The sequence below is a fragment of the Elephantulus edwardii genome, unplaced genomic scaffold (genome assembly GCF_000299155.1).
Source record: "Elephantulus edwardii isolate Elephantulus edwardi_28Jun2011 unplaced genomic scaffold, EleEdw1.0 scaffold00097, whole genome shotgun sequence".
Lineage (NCBI taxonomy): Eukaryota > Metazoa > Chordata > Mammalia > Macroscelidea > Macroscelididae > Elephantulus > Elephantulus edwardii.
The window spans coordinates 3,258,903-3,277,114 of record NW_006399847.1 but is presented as its reverse complement, the minus strand read 5'-3'; the positions used below and the strand labels follow the sequence as shown (position 1 = coordinate 3,277,114).

Below are 18,212 nucleotides of genomic sequence, written 5' to 3'. Positions count from 1 at the left end.
GGTTACTGGGGCAATCGGGATGAGTGTGTTCGAGGCAATGAGATTGGCACAGGACAGAGCAGAGTTTAGAGCTGTTGTACATAGGGTCGCTATGAGTCGCAAGCGACTCGACAGCACATAACAACAACAACATCCACCTTGATTTGGCATCCTAAAGAACTAAATCTTCTCAAGAAGGGTATCCAAAAGAGTGTGGAAATTATTAGTCAATATCACTAATACAAGCAAAATATCCCTGAGGATCATCCCAAAGTAGCTAGAAAAGTGCATTGACAGAGAACAACCCGAAGTTTCAGCTGGGTTTAGAGGAGACAGTGCCACTAGTTATTGCTAATGTCAGATGAATCATACCTGAAAGCAGCAAATACCAGAAGAATGTCTATTTGTGTTTTATTGATTATGCAATGGCATTTAACTGGGTAAATCACAACAAATTATGGCTGACATTGAGAAGACTGGGAATCCCAGAACACTTAATTATGCCCATGAGAAACCTCTTCCCAAACCAAGAAACTGTTGTCTGAAAAGAGCAAAGAAACACTGTATGGTTTAAATGGTATGCATCAGGGTTATATCCTTTCTCCATATCTTTCGATTAGTATGCTGGGCAAGTCATTCAGGAATCTGGAGTCTGTGAAAAAAAATTGAAAAGTTAACTGAAGGGAATAAAAATAAAATAATAAAAAAATGAGTTGTATTTAAAGCTGAAAATCAAGGACAAAATAACTGAAGTAACTGTGTCTGGAAATGAAGTGTCGCTAAATTCAGCTATCCATGGGACCATGGGCCCCACAGCTTCTTGAGGCATGAGAAGCATTCTGCTAAATCTTATAGTGCTCACTAGTGGGTGTCTAAGTGAAAATATTTCTTCCTTGCCTCTTATCAAGCAAGGGACCTCATCTCAATTGCCTTATTAGAAAAGTCACCAAGAGGAAGACCAGGTTTCTCTACAAGATTGATCTCTGAGACTTGACCCAAACAAATCTCTTTGTTGTTGTTGTCTATGTTGTTAAATGCTGTTGAACAACCCTGTGAACAACATATCTCAACTCTGCTGACCCTGTGCCAGCCTCATCATCTCTGCCACACTTGAGTGCATTGCTGCAGTCAATGTGTCTTATCCATTTCATTGGAGATACTCCTAGCTTTTGCTCAAACCCCACCTTTCTAAGCATGGTGCCCCTTTCCAAGGAATATCCTCTCCTAGCATTATGTCCAAAGCATGAAAGACAACGCTTCACCATCTTTGCCTTCAAGAAGCGTTCAGCTGCACTTTTCCCAAGACATACCTGTTTGTTCTTTTGGCAATCCATGGGATATTCTGACTCTTCTCCAACACTACAGCTCAAAGGCATCAGTTCTTTTCCATCATCCTTTTTTCATTGTCCATATTTCAGATGCATAACCATGGCCTGCATTGGATGCACTTTAGTCTTCAGAATGACATTATTACTCTTCAGTGTTTTGGAGAGATCCCTAACAGCAGATTGCCCAATGCAATATGCCTCCTGATCCTGTGACTACTATTATCAGGGTGTTATTGTTGATCTAAGAAAGATTCAATAGTTGACAACTTCAGTCTTTATCGATCATGATGTTGCCTACTCGCCCGTTGGTGAGGACTTCTGTTTTCTTGATGTTGAAAGTAACCTATATCAAAGTCCTTAGCCCTTGATCTTCTGCAGCCAGCAAGTGTTTCATATCCTCCTTATTTTCAGCCAGCAAGGTGTGCCATCTGCATAACACAGGTTGTCGATGAGTATTGCTCTGATCCTGATTCCACATTCCTCTTCATAAAGTCCAGCTTCATGAATTATTTGCTTAGCATACAGATTGAATAGGTATGATTATGTAGATTCTTCCTTGGTCAATATGTGTTGAAATGTAGGAGTGCAAGAAACTGATACGCACTTTACCTTCTGAAAATATCCCTTATTTTCAGTAATTTAAAAGGGAGTAAAATGGAAGAAGGAAAACCCATTACAAGACAAATATCTTGTTTTCAGTGAAAAGAAAAGGAGATTTACATGAGACTAGTCAGAACATCATCAGAGAGTTGAACAATGACTAGGGAGGATAGAAGGGGAATTGATGCCTTTGAGCTTTGGTGTTGGAGAAGAGTATTAAGGGTACCATGGACTGCCAAGAAAACAGATTCATCCTAGAGAGGGTTAAATCGGGCTGTTCCTTTGAGGCAAGGATTTTGAGGCTTCATCTGACATACTTTGGTCATGTTGTAAGAAAAGATCAGTCCGTGGAGAGGGACATCATGCTTGGCAGGGTGGAGGGACGGCACAGGAGGGGAAGACCCTCTAGGAGGTGGATTGATTCAGTGACTGGGGTAATCGGGATGGATGTGTCGGAGACAGTGAGATTGGCACAGAACAGAGCAGAGTTTAGGACTGTTGTACATAGGGTCGCTATGAGTTGCAAGTGACTTGATGGCACATAACAACAACAACAACAGTCAGAAGGATTAGTGAAACAAATGGCCAGCTCCCAGAGATGCCCGCCATGTCTGTAGCACACGTAATGGGAGGGAACATGACGTCCCCTGAGTGCTATCTAGGTTTCCAGTTTGTGACAAAGATTCACTCACTGAAGCAGGGAAATCGGGACAGATAATTGAGGTATTTATTTGGGGGAGATAGAATGTAAGAGTAGAGAAGCTGATGAAAACATAAGTTTGATTTGATTTGATTTTGAAGGTGCTGTGTATGAAGTATCTTTAAATCATTTGTGGGAAACTGTCAAGTATCAAGTTGGATCTATGGGCCTGAAGCTTCATTTGGGAAATCTGGAATGAAAAGTATAAATTGATGGTTCATCTGCATATGAGAGACTTTCCTGGGGTTCATGTCTTTCATCATGCTGCTGCTGCTTCTGCTCTTTCCATTTTGAAAATAATTTTCTTTAGTGGAGAAAAACAGTAAGAAAATACAAGTTTGAGAGCTTGACTTTTTGTCTTCCTCCTCCTTTCTACTCCTCCCTCCTCCTCCTTCATTATCATCTGTTCATATTATACCATCTGCATCAGCCCTGGGATTTTCCTTGGATTTTTTTTAATTGCTCCAAGCTATATAATTTTTTACTTTCAAGCTGTATCTTTTAAAAGAATTTTTTTTAAAAAGTCTTCATTTTATTCTATATCTCACACTTTTTAATACTCATCACTTTACCTGCATTCTTCCTAGAATTTGAACCCATATTTCTCATGTTTGAAACGAATTATTTTAATTTTAAGCCTTAAAAACTCTCCTTGTGCAGGTATTATGGTTCCTTTAAAGCTGTCCTGGCTTTATTTTCATCAGGATTAATAGATAATATATTATCACAATTAAATTTTTTTAATCTTCTTGAATCTTCTTCCTTTTTACAATATCTAATAAAAAAGAAATCTTTACTTTCTTATTCCCTATTTTTCTATTCCCTTCCCTCTTTTATTCTCCTTTTCCTCTTCTCCTCTTAGTCTCTTTGATTTTGAGTGATTTTTTTCTTAAAGAGAAGAAGCTTAGATGAAACACCGAAACTAATGGTTCTTTAGTTAAGTTACAGTCCATCAACCTTCAAGAGTTAGGCTATTCCACCCCCTCTCCTTTGAAAATCTGCCCTCTGCAGAGGGATGTGTCTGTGTGTGTGTAAGAAAGAGAGAAAAAAATGTTTCTGTCATTGACTAATTTTTTTTTGGTATCTTCATTGACATACAGTTTACAAACCATAAACATTCAGCCATTTTGAGTGTATAATGCATTAGTTTTAGTATATAGTGTATACTAAATATACAATATAATATAGTGGTTTTAGTATATTTGCAATTTTCCAATCATCAACAGTATGAAAATTAGAACATTTTCATGTCTCAATAAAGAAATCGCCATGAGCAGACACTTTCCAGTCTTCCCTGCTGCAGCCCTAGATGAACAATAATCTGTCTAGCTCTATAAATTGCCATTTTAGACACTTCATATATGTGAGATTATATAATTTGGGATCTTTTGAATCTAGTGTTTTTAATTGGCGCAATGATTTCAGTGCTCACCCTTGTCATAGCTTGTCTTTCTATGTAAGATTATATTCCATTATGCAGATGTTCATATACCTACAACACTCTTGGTACCAGCAGTCAGGATATCAAAAGGCAAATTGCACTGGGAAAATCTGCTGTCAGGAACCTCTCCAGAGTACTGAAGAGCAATGATGTCAGTCTAAAGACCAAGGTGTGCTTGAGCCAGGCCATAGTCTTCACAATTACCTGCTATCCTTCAGAGAGATGGACGATGACTAAGGACAACTGAAGAAGAATAAATGCCTTCAATTTGTGTTTCTGGAGAAAGAGTCTTATACGTAACATGGACTGCCAAGAAAACAAATAAGTCTGTCTTGGAGAGGGTAAAACCAGGTTTCTCCTTGGAGGCTAGGATTTTGAAGCTCAGGCTCACATATTTTAGGCACATGTCCAAGAGAGACTGGTCCTTGGAGAAGGACATCATGCTCTGAAGGATGGAGGAAGAGCACAGGAAAAGAAGACCCTGGATGAAATGGATTGATATAGTAGTTGGGACAATGGGATAATTGGGACACCTGTGTCTGAATTGTGAGGCTCAGGACAGAGTAGGCTTCGGAGCTGTTGTACATAGGGCCGCTGTGAGTTCAAGGTGACTTGACAGTACATAACCACAATAGGTATACCACACTCGGTTTATCCATTCTCCATTTGATGGACTTCTAGGTACTTTCCACTTTGCACCATCACATGCAATACTGCTATGAATGTTCGTATGACAGGTTTTCTCTGGCTGGTATTTCCTTTTGCTCTATTTCTCTTGACTATAATTGTGTGTGTGTGTGTGTGTGTGTCCAAATGTGGATTTTCTGGTTTATGTGGTAATTTTATGAGTAACATTTTGAAGTAAATTATTAATATGACTGAATTTTTAATTAATAATTTCTCATTAAATGTAGTCCCAATTTTGTTAATCCAAGGATGGAGGTTTGGAGATTTATTTTCGCATAGTGATAGAGGCAGAGTTTTGGGAAACTTTGCTGTTTATTAATATCAGACCGATTGTAGGCAAACTGCAGTAGGCAGGACAAGGGCTCTGCCTGGGTTTGCCCCAAGGTTGTATGTTTCACTTGGGAATGGTATCTTTTCTCAAAATTCAGGAAACAAGACAGCTTTTGAGTGGAGAGCACACTGCAGCAGCTCTTCCACCCTACCTGGACATCAAATCTATAATGAAACAAGATTTTCTGCAACTTTTTTAAAAATAAAAAGTACTTGCCCACGGTTTTTAAAAATGTGCTTGGTTCTTTTGAAGAAATTGAATATAAATTATTGATTAATGAGACTTTTGTTTTCCACGAAATGAGAGATCTATTGTTCTTTTACTCTTGATGTCTATTTTATTAAATATTTGGAAGTTTTAACCAACTTGTGTACATTTCTTTTTCAAAACTGTAGAAGTGCATGTATCTTTCTGTCACAATCAGGTATGTTTTCTTTAGGAAACCACAGTGACCACTCCCCCAGGTAGATTTGTCTTGGGCAGAATATTCACTATCCCCTACATATGCTGCAAAGTGAATTAGTAGCCTAAATCTGCACCCTGATAATGAAGGATAGCAATGTCATTCTGCAGGAACAGTTCATATGCAATACACTGTGGCTGCTCCTGCTATTGCAGATTGCACAGGCACAGAAATCGGCACCTTCTGTGTTTGTTTGTTCTTCAGATGTCTGATTTCATCTCATTTAGTAGCCCTAATTTCATCAAGTCATTCTATGATTTCATTCCATATGAATGAAATGTAAAGTTGGAAGGCTAGAGTGGTGAGTGATGGCCAGCCACTCCTCCCAGCCCTTGTGTTTACTGCCTTACTCACCCACTTTGCATTGGCAAATCATAGAGAGAAGCTAAATGCTCTCAGCTGCACTATACCAAATCAAAGCTGAGATGAATAATGAACTTAATTTTCCATAAAGACATTCTGTTTGGCATTTCAGCTAATAAGGTAAGCTAATAGCAATTTTGGGCTATGGAAAGGAAAAGGAATAGTTTCTTTGTGTTTGATTTGTACGTTTATCCTTATATTTTCTTTTCACATGGTGAGGTTAATTTCATGTTTCATGAAATCTGAGCTTTCAGGATAAATAGTTTTAGAAAAAGTACCCCAATGTACTTGTTTTCTTTGATTAGATTGTTTATAATACTAGAAAGGCAAGGGGATAATGGAGCTTTTTAGTAAGAATGCCATGTGTATAGAAGAATTTTAATCACTTTTAGTGAAGAGGGAATTTGGTAAAACAACTGAATGTTTAGATACAGAAAAGACAGACTATTTCAAGAATGATTATTTAATATATTTAGCATGATATAAATTGATTTTTAATTTACTCTCAGGAAAGCAAAATGCATATGGTGTATTCGTTTCTGAATAATTTCATTTCAGAATACATGTTATTCAAGAAGGTAGTAATTTTTCAATTGCTGAGATGATCCCTTAGCTACGGTTTAAGTGGATTTTGTTTTGTAGAATTGGATTTTAAAAATAGTAGCATATTGCTAGTGTGAATTTTCATTATTACTTTCTCGCTATATCCTAGCTGCAGTGATTTCAGTTCATGTGAAAACTGTACTTGCATACTCAAGTTCTTAGAGCTTAAAAACCATCAAACATTTCTAAGGCTTTCAATGCTACTTTGGCTACTGTATCTCAAAAACAAGAATTGGTAAAACAGTTATTTAGTGGACTGTGCTTTTTGTGATACAGCACTTCAGTTTTAACACAGAATATTTTTATTTAATTGTATCAGAGCACAGTTATGTGAATTAGCAAACATTTGACCAAATGAAAAAGAAATTATATTCTTTTTTTCTATACAAAAGGCAAAAATGAAAAAGATAATTAAAGTGTATTTTGTGTATTAAAGGTATTTTGTGTTCCCAGCCATGTCACCTGCATATCAGAGACCCCATTCTTTCAAAGTAGGTGACCTCAAAAGATATTTCGGAATGTCTATTCAAAACACCCAAAGGATGTGATGTGGGAATTTCAGAGAAGTGGAGAGGAAATTTCACTCTCATTTTTGTTCTGTTTTTATGCAGGAGATTTAAGTGGCGTATACCAGATGTTTTTGTTTCATTTAAATCTTTAAATATCACATCACTCTCAGAATTTTCTAGAAAATGAAAACTTATATTTTCCCCTTTTGAATTATTTGCAATGTCTGTTTGTTTTGAGGGGTATAAACAAAACAAAATGCTAACTGAGCACAAGTAGTTCACACCTATTGGCTTCATTCCTCCTCACCAGTGACCCACTGACAAATTTTAGGTGTTTCTTTAAATACCTCTAATTTAGTAAACCTATGAAAAGTAGGAGGATAGTGTTTTAGTCTCTCACACTTAAATTTTAAGAACATCAGGGCAGATATATGTTATATATTCATTCATACTTCAAGGTTTTTAAATATGTTCCATTTCAGTGCTGTTCTGTCTGTAGAACACTACTGGAAGCAAAATCTTTGAAAAGGTGTTCATTTTCTTTTCCTTTTTCTTTTTTCCTCATATGCTTTTTCAGCCCTGACTGCCCTGTCTTCCCCTTACACTTCTTTCCTTCTTTAATTCTGATGTTTCCCCATTTCTATTCTCTCCAGTATCACTAACACAGAACCTATGCCTTGTTCCTTTTAAAGCTAGTCAAACATCCTGAACTAGAAAACCAGCCTTTGTAACCACCAAGGTGCTGTTCATTTCCTCCCATTTGTACAAAAAGTTAATAAGTAGACTTTTATGTCAATATGACATTTTATTATCTCTCTGAACACTCTTCTCTCTATTGCTCTCCCTCTCACTGCCATCCAGTTGAGTCCAACTCATAGCTGACCTTCCACGGGGTTTCTGAGAGTGTAAACAAATATTGCTCATCTTTTTCCCTTGGAGCCACTGAGGGAGTCAAACCGCCAGAGAAGCGTGACTTTTAGGTTAACAGTACAGCTCCCCACATACTGCATGACCAGAGGCTCACAGCCACGAAAGCTGAAGTGATGATGAAAACATGCAAGGTTGTTGGGCAAGTGTTCTTCTCATGATTATTTTCCCTTTTTCTAGCAATCACCCCACTAACCTTCCTTGAAACAACATGTAGTTGTTTGTCCTTTCAGGCTGGCATATTGCTGCCAAGTGCAAGCCAGGTGTTGTTTAGAGTCCCCAGCGCACCAGCACTCTTTAATAATGACAAGAGAGAATCCTGAGAATGCAGCCCCACTCTGCACACACACAAACACAGGACCATGGCGTCACCACCTGCTGAAGACAGTGCTAACAGAGGCAGCAGCAATGTGGCAGATGGCTCACCACCACAAGGAGTTCTTGGCACCGTGGCAAGGAGGCCTAAGCAGAAGGCAGCAAACAGATTTGTTCTTAAATGTACGCAAAATCCCATTCTTGGGGACAACCAGGATTAACTGGAGGAGGAGCAGAGATGAGACAGGACTAAAATACCCATCAGTGTGCGTATTGTTAATGTGACCTCATTGATACTACAGGCTACGGGACCCCAGGATATCTGGGTTATGAAAATAAAGACATTGCTTACAATGTATTTGGTCCAAAACAAAACTCCTCCCAATAAACTTCCTAATAAGCCCCCTAATCCTGTTTGCTACCTCTATAAGTGACATCAATCACTATGACTAAGTTTTCAGGCCCAAACCAGGAGAGACAGCATAGATGCATCCCTCTCCTTCACATTCATATCACATTTCCAAGGTAAACTCAATTGAATAAGAGGATGAATGAATGGCTTAACTCCATTACTCACTCCTTCACACTTTATTTCTCTTTACACCACTCCTTTCCCTCTGTCACGTTCCCACTTAAATCTCTGTCATTCCTCACACAGTTGACTGCAAAGACTTCGTGTGTGATAACCATGCCTCAGGTTTCCCATAATCCAGCCGATTCTGCACCCTGTAGATTTTCCTGAAATATACTGGATCATCAAATCTCCTGCAGACAATCCTGACAGTGATTCCTCTTACAGATAAAACAAAAACTTTCTGATTTACAGACTATGTCATAATTTAGGGCATTCTTCTTCACAGCCTTATTTCTTTACAATTTCCATTTTATCCCTACTGATGTGCTTTTAGGCTCTGGTGGCATGATCCATAGGGAGTTGCTCTACGAGCCCAAAGGCCACGCCTCTCTAACATTTCAGATTCACCCGCAGCTCCAAGGGAGAAAGATGGGCAGTCTTCTGTCATGATTTCTAGCCTCCTAAAAACACACTTGGAGGGTTAGTTAAGAATTGTTTCCAACTCAGTGACATGAATGAGTGAGAGTGAGCGAGGGAGTGAGGGAGGGAGAGATCTGCTTTTAAGGAGCTCTGATGCTGTAGTCTATAGTGAGTTGCACCACGAGCAAAATGGCTGGCTCTGTGTTCTCATCAATTCTAATACACCTGTCATTCTGCTGGAGAAGGATGTTCAATCTCTTCCTGTTAAGAAAGAGGAAAAAGGGGGAGGGGTGTAGAAAGGTAGTTAAGAACACATGGGATGGATTTAACCTTAGTTATTTGAATTGTTTACTTGAATGTATCTACATTTAGGAGAGTTGCTGTCTTGTCCATAGCTGTTAAAATGTTTGTCCAACAATAACAAGAACAAGATTTACAACCAAAGAAACCCAATGGAGAGTCCTAGAGGGTCACTCTGAGCCAGTATTTATTTCATGTAGAAGATTTTGGATCTATTTTTAACTACCCTTTAGGTGCCTTGCTTTCTTGCCACTCTTTTTTTTTCAATACACTCACCTCAACTCCCTGTCCCCTCTAGCTAATCCCTTCTCAGTCTTCTGGGTTCCTATAAAATGGCAGTTCTTTCAGGAATTTCTTCTTGGCTTCTCCCAATATATTCTCATAACATGCACTCTTTCCTTATTGTAATCATTAGATTTTATAAAGTACTTTGGGTTTTCCTGTGAGATCTTCCACTAGTCTACCATTTCCATGAAGGTGTAAGCGGGACTCTATCATCACAGCTGTGGCCCGTGACCATACACATTGCCTGGCACATGGTAGATTCTACATAATGGAACAAATCGCTGACTAGAGTCCTTAATAAGCTTTATTGCTGCCAGTTTGGTGCCCTAGTGGCAGGAAGCTGCACTGCAACCCCAGAGGTAAATGGTTCAAATCCACCAGATTGTCTTCTGGAGAAGGAGGGACAATCTCCTCCTGTACCAGTCAGATCTGATTTGATGATACACACAAAAAATAATAATTAAAAAAAGGGAAAAAAGCTTTATTGTCCATTGAATGAGCTGAATGCAGTGATTCTTTGTGTTGGGCATCCCTACAAAGGACTAAATTTTTTTCATATAGATTCTTTTTCTCTTCATGTTATTATTTGAATTTTAGTAATGATAGAGTTAAGTCTCCCAAGTTATCTAAGTGGCATTGTTTTAGGGAGTAAGGCCCCCTGGTCTGTTTGAATCCAGGAGCCAGAACCTTCTAATCCCTTCATGACCCCCTGCTCCCTTAGAATGAGAATATTTGAATCATAAAAATGAGCAGAGACCTTAGACAAATCCTTAATTTTCAGTATGGTTGAGTCTTAATTTGCAGTATGGTTGGTTTGCCTTGTGAACTCCATGTGTATTTTCCCTCACTGTTAATATAATGTCCTTTGAACATGCTTTTCTTTGTGCTGCATCCTTTCTTCTCCTTTCATAGGCCCTGGGTCCACAGGGGTGTTCTGTCTTCCTTGAGCTCTCTGTACCGAAAGCCGCTTGCTTTGTCCTTTTCCCCCAGGATTTTTTTTCCTGGTCCTGCTCTGCGATTACTTTTTGTACAGTAGCTTTTCCTGAGCTCAGTTGGTTCTTAGTGTCCCCCACATTGGCCTAAAGTCAAACCACATAGGGATCTCCACTGGCCTTTAATTGGAGAAGCGAAGTACTGCTTTTTACTTCCCAACAACTTAATTAGCTGCATTATTTGTGGAAGAAATATCTCAAAGTACAACTAAAGAAAGGATTCATACATTTCTTGTGAAAATTTCCACTTTATGTTTCCTAGATGAGTCTTTGGGGTCTTGTGATCCAAGCCTACAAGAAGACATTCACAGTCACACAATGTGAGGCAATACAGCATTGTGTAACTGAGCAGGGGCTCCAACTGGGTGGACCTGGATTGGAGTCCTCTTTCTACCATTTCTCCACATGACTTTTACTAAGTTATTTTACCTTGCTGTGCTCAGCTGCTTCATTTGTAAAATGGAGATAATGGTGGTTGTTGTTATGTGTCATCAAGTTGCCTGTGACTCATAGCAACCTTATACACACCAGCTCTGAAATCTGCCCTGTCCTGAGCCAATCTCACACCTACCCCCATCACCCCAGTTACTATTTAAATCTATCTCCTCCAGGCTCTTTCTTTCTTGTGCTGTCCCTTCATCCTTCCAAGCATAATATCATTCTCCAAGGACTGGTCCCTCTTGGTACCAACATGCCCAAATATGAAACAGAGCTTCAAAATTCTTGCCTTCAAGAGGCAACTTTGTTTCACCCTCTCCAGGACAAACGTATTTGTTTTCTTGTCAGTCCATGGTATGTTCAAAACTATTCTTCAGCATCACAACTCAAAGACATCAGTTCTTCTGTTATCCTTGGTATTTGTCCAGCTCATCTATGTACAAGTAATTGTGAAGACCATGGCCTGAATCAAGTACTCCTTAGTCTCTAGACAGCCTTTGTTGCTCTTGAGCATTTTGGAGCGGTTACTGACAGTAGATTTTCCCCACAAGTTGTCTTTTGATTTCCTGATTACTGATACCAAGAGGGTTGATTGTGGAACCAAGCAAGCTGAAGCTGTTAACAGTCTCAATCTCTTCTCCATGTATCATGGTGCTGCCAACTGGTCCAGTGGTGAGAATCATTGTCTTCTCTATGTTGAGCTTCAATCCATATTGCAGACTGCAGTCCTTGACTTCCTATAGCAAACACTTGAGATCCTCCTTAGTTTCGCCAAGCAAAGTTGTATCATCTGCATAATGTGGATTGTTGATGATCACCTACCTCATACTGAGGTCTGGTACAGACAAAGTAAATAACTCAGCTAACGATACAAAAAGTTATGATAACTGCAGAATAATGGCTCCCAAAATGTCCAGACCCTAATCACAAGAACCTGAGATTTGGTTCCTGAGACTTGATGAATTATATCTGCGTTATTGTTGCTGTTGTTATGTGCTATCTAGTCAGAAAGAACTCCAGTTACCCTCCAACAGGTTTTTAGAGGCTGTAAAAAGCTCAGGAGGCAATTGTCCATTTTTCTTCTTCAGATCAGCTGGCAGATTTGAACTGCATGCCTTTGGATTGTCAGCACAACTTCTTACCACTAGGTCACCAGAACTTCCTCTAGAAAGCAGAAAAAACAAAGAAACAGATTCCCTCCTAGAATTTCCAGAAAGGTGTGTGATCCTGCTCATACCTTGATATGAGGCAGGGAAACTATCTTGGACTTCTGATCCCGAGATTCATAAGAGAATATATATGTGAGTTGTTTTAAGTCATTGACTTTGTCATAATTTGTTACAGGAGCCCAAGGAAACAAATATGATGGCTTGTATAGAAATGAAAGATGAAATAACTCAACATGAGCTGAGAAAGAGAAAGAAAATATTCATTTAAAAGGGGGAATATTTAAAATAACTAAATAAATAAAAGGGGGAATATTTCAAAGTCTATCAATGTAGACTAGAGAGAAGCTCAGAGTACTAAATACTGGTCCAGAGTACATAATTGGAGCTGTCACAGAATTATCTCGGGGACATTTAGACATAAACAGAGGTTAAATCTTAACAGAAAAAAGATATGATGAATGATGGTTAGGATTAGGACAAGAAAGCTCTGGGTGAATGAACAGGTTGTAGAATACTCTGGAGGAGAGGTATTAATTCAGGAGAAAGACTGGTCAGAGAATTTCCCTGGACATCCAGGCATGCTTCTGAAGAAGGCTGCAATGGGAATTCTTGGGGAAAGGGTGCATTGGGAAAGCTTGGGAAATCTTAGAAAATAGGATTTGAGTCCCAGAAACCAAAGAAGCATTTTCTGTTAGTCTGCACTGCTGATAGACTCTCTCCATCTCTGTCTCCTGATGTGTGATTTACAGTTCCCAAAAACACGCAAGAGGATCAACTCTAAGTTGGTTCCCAAACAAGAAAAATGAGTTTGAGAAGTTTTTTGGCAGTGACTTAGGTATTTCTTGGTCCCACCTAACTGAATGCTAATTCCTTCTAGTAGATCCCTGAGGGCAAGAACCAGTCTATTTGCACATTTTCCTTCTGCCTCTCAATGCTATAGGAAGTATCCAATAAATGTGAGTTGGATCAGTGAACAAGCTGATAACTTAATTGTACCCTGTGGAGAGAGTTATAATAGAATAAGTATTATAAAGTTATTACTTCTAGAACTGGTGTCTAAAGAAAAGAAATCTTTTCACTGTTTCCTTTCAAAAGCAAGAAATTAATTATACAGAGGAGAATACATGCGTGGTCCAGATATTAATTCCATCTATCCGCCACTTTAAGGAAGTCTGGTGGCACATTGTGTCATTGGACAGCTAACAGAAAAGTTGACAGTTTGAACCCACCAGAAGCTCTCTGAGAGAAATAGGAGGTAATGTGCTCTCACAAAGGTTTATAGCCTCAGAAACCCTATGGGACAGTTCCACTTTGTCCTATAAAGGTGGCTATCAGTCAAAATAAATTTGAAAGCACTGGGTATAGACACCATTCATTTTCTAGGTCAGCATACAGTATCATGAATCTTTAGCACTATGGAGAAGACCTTGATAGCAGACTTTCCCAATGCAGTATGACTTTTTGATTTCTTAACTGATGTTACTATAGGTGCTAATTATGGATCTAAGTAAAATTAAATCACTGACAACTTCAACATTTTTACATGTATTGTGTTGTTGCCTGTTGGTCTAATGGTAAGGATTTTTGTTTTCCTGACATTGAGAAGTAATCTATATTGAACTCAATACTCTTCTCTAGCACCACAACTCAAAGGCATCAGTTCTTCTTCTGTCATTAAGAAGATATGACATGAAAAGACCGTGACTTGGATTAGGCATACCTTAGTCTGACATCAATGTACTTTAGCACTTGTAGAGGTCTTTGTCAGATTTTCCAATGCAACTTGTCTTTTGATTTCCTGACAGCTGGTGCCAAGGGTGTTGATTGTGGATCCGTAAGATGAAATCGTTAACAACTTCAGTCTTTCTCCAGCTATCATGATGCTGCCTATTGGCCGAGTGGTGAGGACTTTTTTATTCTTGATGTTGAGATGCAATCCATATTGAAGGCAGCGATCTTTGATCTTCTACAGAAAATATTTTGAGTCCTCTTCACTTTTGGTGAGAAGGTTTGTGTCCTCTGCATAAAGCAGATTGTTGAGGAATCTTTCAACAGTCCTAGTGCCACACTCGTTTTTACAGAGTGCAGCTTCTCAAATGGTCTGTTCAGCATGTAGATAGAAAAGTTATAGAGAAAAGCTACATTCATTACACACTCCTGTCTTGATTTTGAATCATGCAGTGTTCCTTTGTTGTCTTTTCAGACAACAGTTTCTTGGTCTAGATATAGGTATTATGTGAGCATAATCAAATGTTCTGGTATTCCTTTCTTCTCAATGTTAGCTATAATTTGTAATTATCCACATGATCAAATGCCTTTGTATATCTAACAAGACACAAGTGGACATCCTTCTGGTACTCTGCTTTCAGCAAAGATACATTTGACATCAGCAATGATATCCCTAGTGCCACAACCTTTTCAAAGTCCTGTTTGTCAATTTCTGACAGTTCATTGTCAATGTACTGTTCTGGTCTATTTTGGATAAAATTCAGCAATATTTTGCTTACATGTGATATTAGTGGTATTTTTCAATCAGTTCCATATTCTGTTGGATCGCTTTTCTTGGCAGTGAAAATAAATAATATGGACTTTGGCCAGATTTCTTGACACAACCTGGTGAACACATCCAGGGCTGTGTATGTTTGTTGAAATATGTCAGTTGATATTCAGTCAAGTCCTGGGTCCTTATTTTTTACCAATGCCTTCAGTGCAGCTTGAACTTTTTCCTTCATTATCTTTGTTTCTTAATCATATACTCCTTCCTGAAATAGTTCATGTCATCTGATTCTTTTTGGTTCCTGGATCATTCAAGATTTTGCCTATAGCATTATTAAGCATTGCAGATTTAAATTTCTTTTCATTTTCTTTAGCTTTAGTCATTGTTTGCACATGAGTTGTTGGTTGTCTGGTTTTCACAGCTGCTTGAACTTCTCCAGAAACTCTCTCCACAGAAGCAGTCAGTCTGATTCCTTTGTCATCCATCAGGTGAGGTCCATGTGTATAGTCACAGTTTGTATTTTTTAATCAAAGGTATTTGCAATGCATAAATAATTATACAAAATCTAGCCATTCTATTTGCAGGCTCCTTTCTGTCACAAAGTCTGTGATTTCTGAGTACTGTCCTTTCTTGTTCCCAACCTTTGCATTCTAGTCACCAATTAATATGAATAAATCTTGATTGCATGTTTGATCAATTTCAGACTTCAAAAGTTGGTAGAAATCTTCAATTTGCCTCATTTCTTACTTTAGTTGCTATTGCATATATTTGAATAATAGTTGTATTAACAAGTCTTCCTTGGATAAATGTGGATGGTATCCTGTCACTCACAGTATTACACTTTAGGATGGATCTAGAAATGGTCTTTGTTTACTATGAACGCAACTCAGTTTTTCCACATTTTTTTTATTCCCAGCACAGTAGTATGATTGTCTGATTCAAAGTGGCCAATGCTGATCCATCTTAGGCATCTTAGGCTTGCTAATGACTAGTATGTCAATCTTTATGTGTTCCATTTTATTTTTTCTGTGTCCAATTTTCCTACATTTATACTTTGCACATTCCAATTATTAGTGGATGTTTAGAATTATTCCTTCTTATTTTTTAGTGTCTTCCAATATAAAGGCTCTGTCTCCAGTGCTATATCTAATTGTCTCTGTTTTATTGGTCATTGGAGTCTTTCAGTTGTTGTTTTTATTGTATTTTTGTGAAAGTTTACATAAAAGCTAGATTTCATTTATTCATTGCATTCACAGTGTTTTTGAAGGCCTGTTATTTTATAAATGAATGGCCAGTTCTGCTTCTTCATCCATCTTAATCAAGAAGATCTGCTGTAGTACAGCATCTGACAGACGAGCATTATACCCATAAGAGCAGATGATAAACAATCATATACATGTTTAAGCTGTAGTAGAGGTGGAAGCATACAAAGTAATACTACAAATGTTTATATGACTTGGCTAACAGCCAAAAGAAAATTGGAGGCTCATGTTCACAAGGAGGCTTGTTGAAACAAAGGCCTGAGATTCTACTTCCCAGAAATCAGTGACCGAGAGCCCTTCGAGACACAGCTACTTTTTCCATATGTATGGGGTCACCCTGGACCCAAATTAACTGGTTTAAACATACAGGGAAGAGGAAAGAGAAAATAACTTACCTGGGTTCCCAAATCCTATTGTCACACCTCTCAAATTAGAGAGGATTTAGAAGTCCATCCTGAACTCAAAAAGCTAAACATAAAAATTCCATATGACCCAGCTATTCCACTACTTGGAATACACTCTAAGAATATGAGAACTGAGGCACAAATGAGATTTGTACACCAATGTTCATAGCAGCATTATTCACCATCTCAAGAACGTGGAAACAGTGCAAATGTCCAAATACAAATGAATGGATTGAGATCTTATGGTACGTTCACACAGTGGAATACTATGCAGCACGCAGGAGCAATAACTTTGTAAATTATTACCTAACTTGAGAGGAACTGGAGAGCATTGTGCTGAGTGAACTAACTCAGTCCCACAAGGAAAAATATTGTATAAAACCGTAATTATAGAATGAGTATAAGGATCCAGGAGGGGTGGGAAAGGCTGGAAGCAGAGGGAGGTGGATGTGCAGGGGGAAGAGGGGATTAATCATTGGCTTGTACAATTTGATGGGTGGGGTCTTGAGGGAAATTGAAAGAATTTGTTCTAATTTGTATTCTAATTTTGTAATAAGTAGGGGGGAGAAGGCATTCTCAGAGTTGAGAGGGAAGAAAATATAATAGAAAGGAGAAAACTGTGTAACTGGTAGGGAAGCACTTAGGCTTCCTTGGAGAAGTCGATTCTGAGGGGCGTGACAGAATATTTAACTGGCCACTCCTTGTCGCTCATAATCCAATCCCTGACTGTCATCATTTATGATCAGTGAGTGGGTGATCTCTGAGCAGGAGCAGGGGCTAGACCTTCAGGAAACACACGAAGTATTCAAGTCACATCACAGGAGGAATAAAGTGAAGTTTCTTCCCTGTAGGAGGACACCACTCACCTGACATATGCATTCAGGATTAGTGGAACTGGACGAAGGAAGAAACCAATTTAACCACGTTAACTTTTATGAGAATTCAGAAAATGCCCTTACAATTGAACACAAACATTCACAGTGATGATGCACCCCATACCTCTATGGCCCCAATTTCCTCTTTCATATTACCCCATAGATACAGTTTCTTCCCAAAGTATTTTTTTTCAGAAATGAAACCAATAATATTGTAAAAAGAATATGCTTCCCCTAACCCCCACCACAATGATAAAGTGAGGCATTTGCTTCCATTTCCTCCTGGCGTCTCACCAGCAGCAACAGAATCAAGATTGGAAAGCTGATTTTAATATTTTATATTTTAATTGACAATAGCTCTCCTGTGTATCTACTCATTTTTAAATTTCTGGTGACAACATATTTTGTCATTGGCTCTGTGGAATCCTATGACAGCAGGTTTAAGGCTAATATTAACTACTGCTTATTTTTGTCAGGTTGGCATAAACATTATTAAATATACCTGGAAAGTTAGGTAAACTATACTCAACATCATCCTCATATTCAGTTTTGTAACCAAATGCATGCTAAATCACAGGCACGAAATAAATATTTAATGAAAGAATCATGGGGCAAATACAGAATTAGAGAAGTTAAAGAAGAGAAAAACCTTCAAATGCAATTATCAGAAAAATATTTCAATTATGTTTCAGGTTGTTGTTGTTGTTATGTGCAGTCGAGTCGTTTTCGACTCATAGTGACCCTATGCAC

The 18,212-nt window shown here is 38.4% G+C and overlaps 1 protein-coding gene across 8 annotated transcripts in view; it reads left to right on the top strand.

Moving 5' to 3' along the window:
- Positions 1 to 18,212, top strand: part of DLGAP1 (discs, large (Drosophila) homolog-associated protein 1) — a 542,994-nt gene that overhangs the window by 44,699 nt on the left and 480,083 nt on the right. For 2 of the 8 annotated variants that reach the window (XM_006891400.1, XM_006891403.1), the window contains exon 1: positions 5,886 to 6,012. The exons of the other annotated variants lie outside the window; for them this stretch is intronic. In XM_006891400.1, coding sequence (XP_006891462.1) covers positions 5,962 to 6,012 — 51 coding nt within the window. In that variant the 5' untranslated portion in view covers positions 5,886 to 5,961. Of the gene's footprint in view, positions 1 to 5,885; positions 6,013 to 18,212 lie in introns of those variants that run through there. 8 annotated transcript variants of the gene reach the window in all.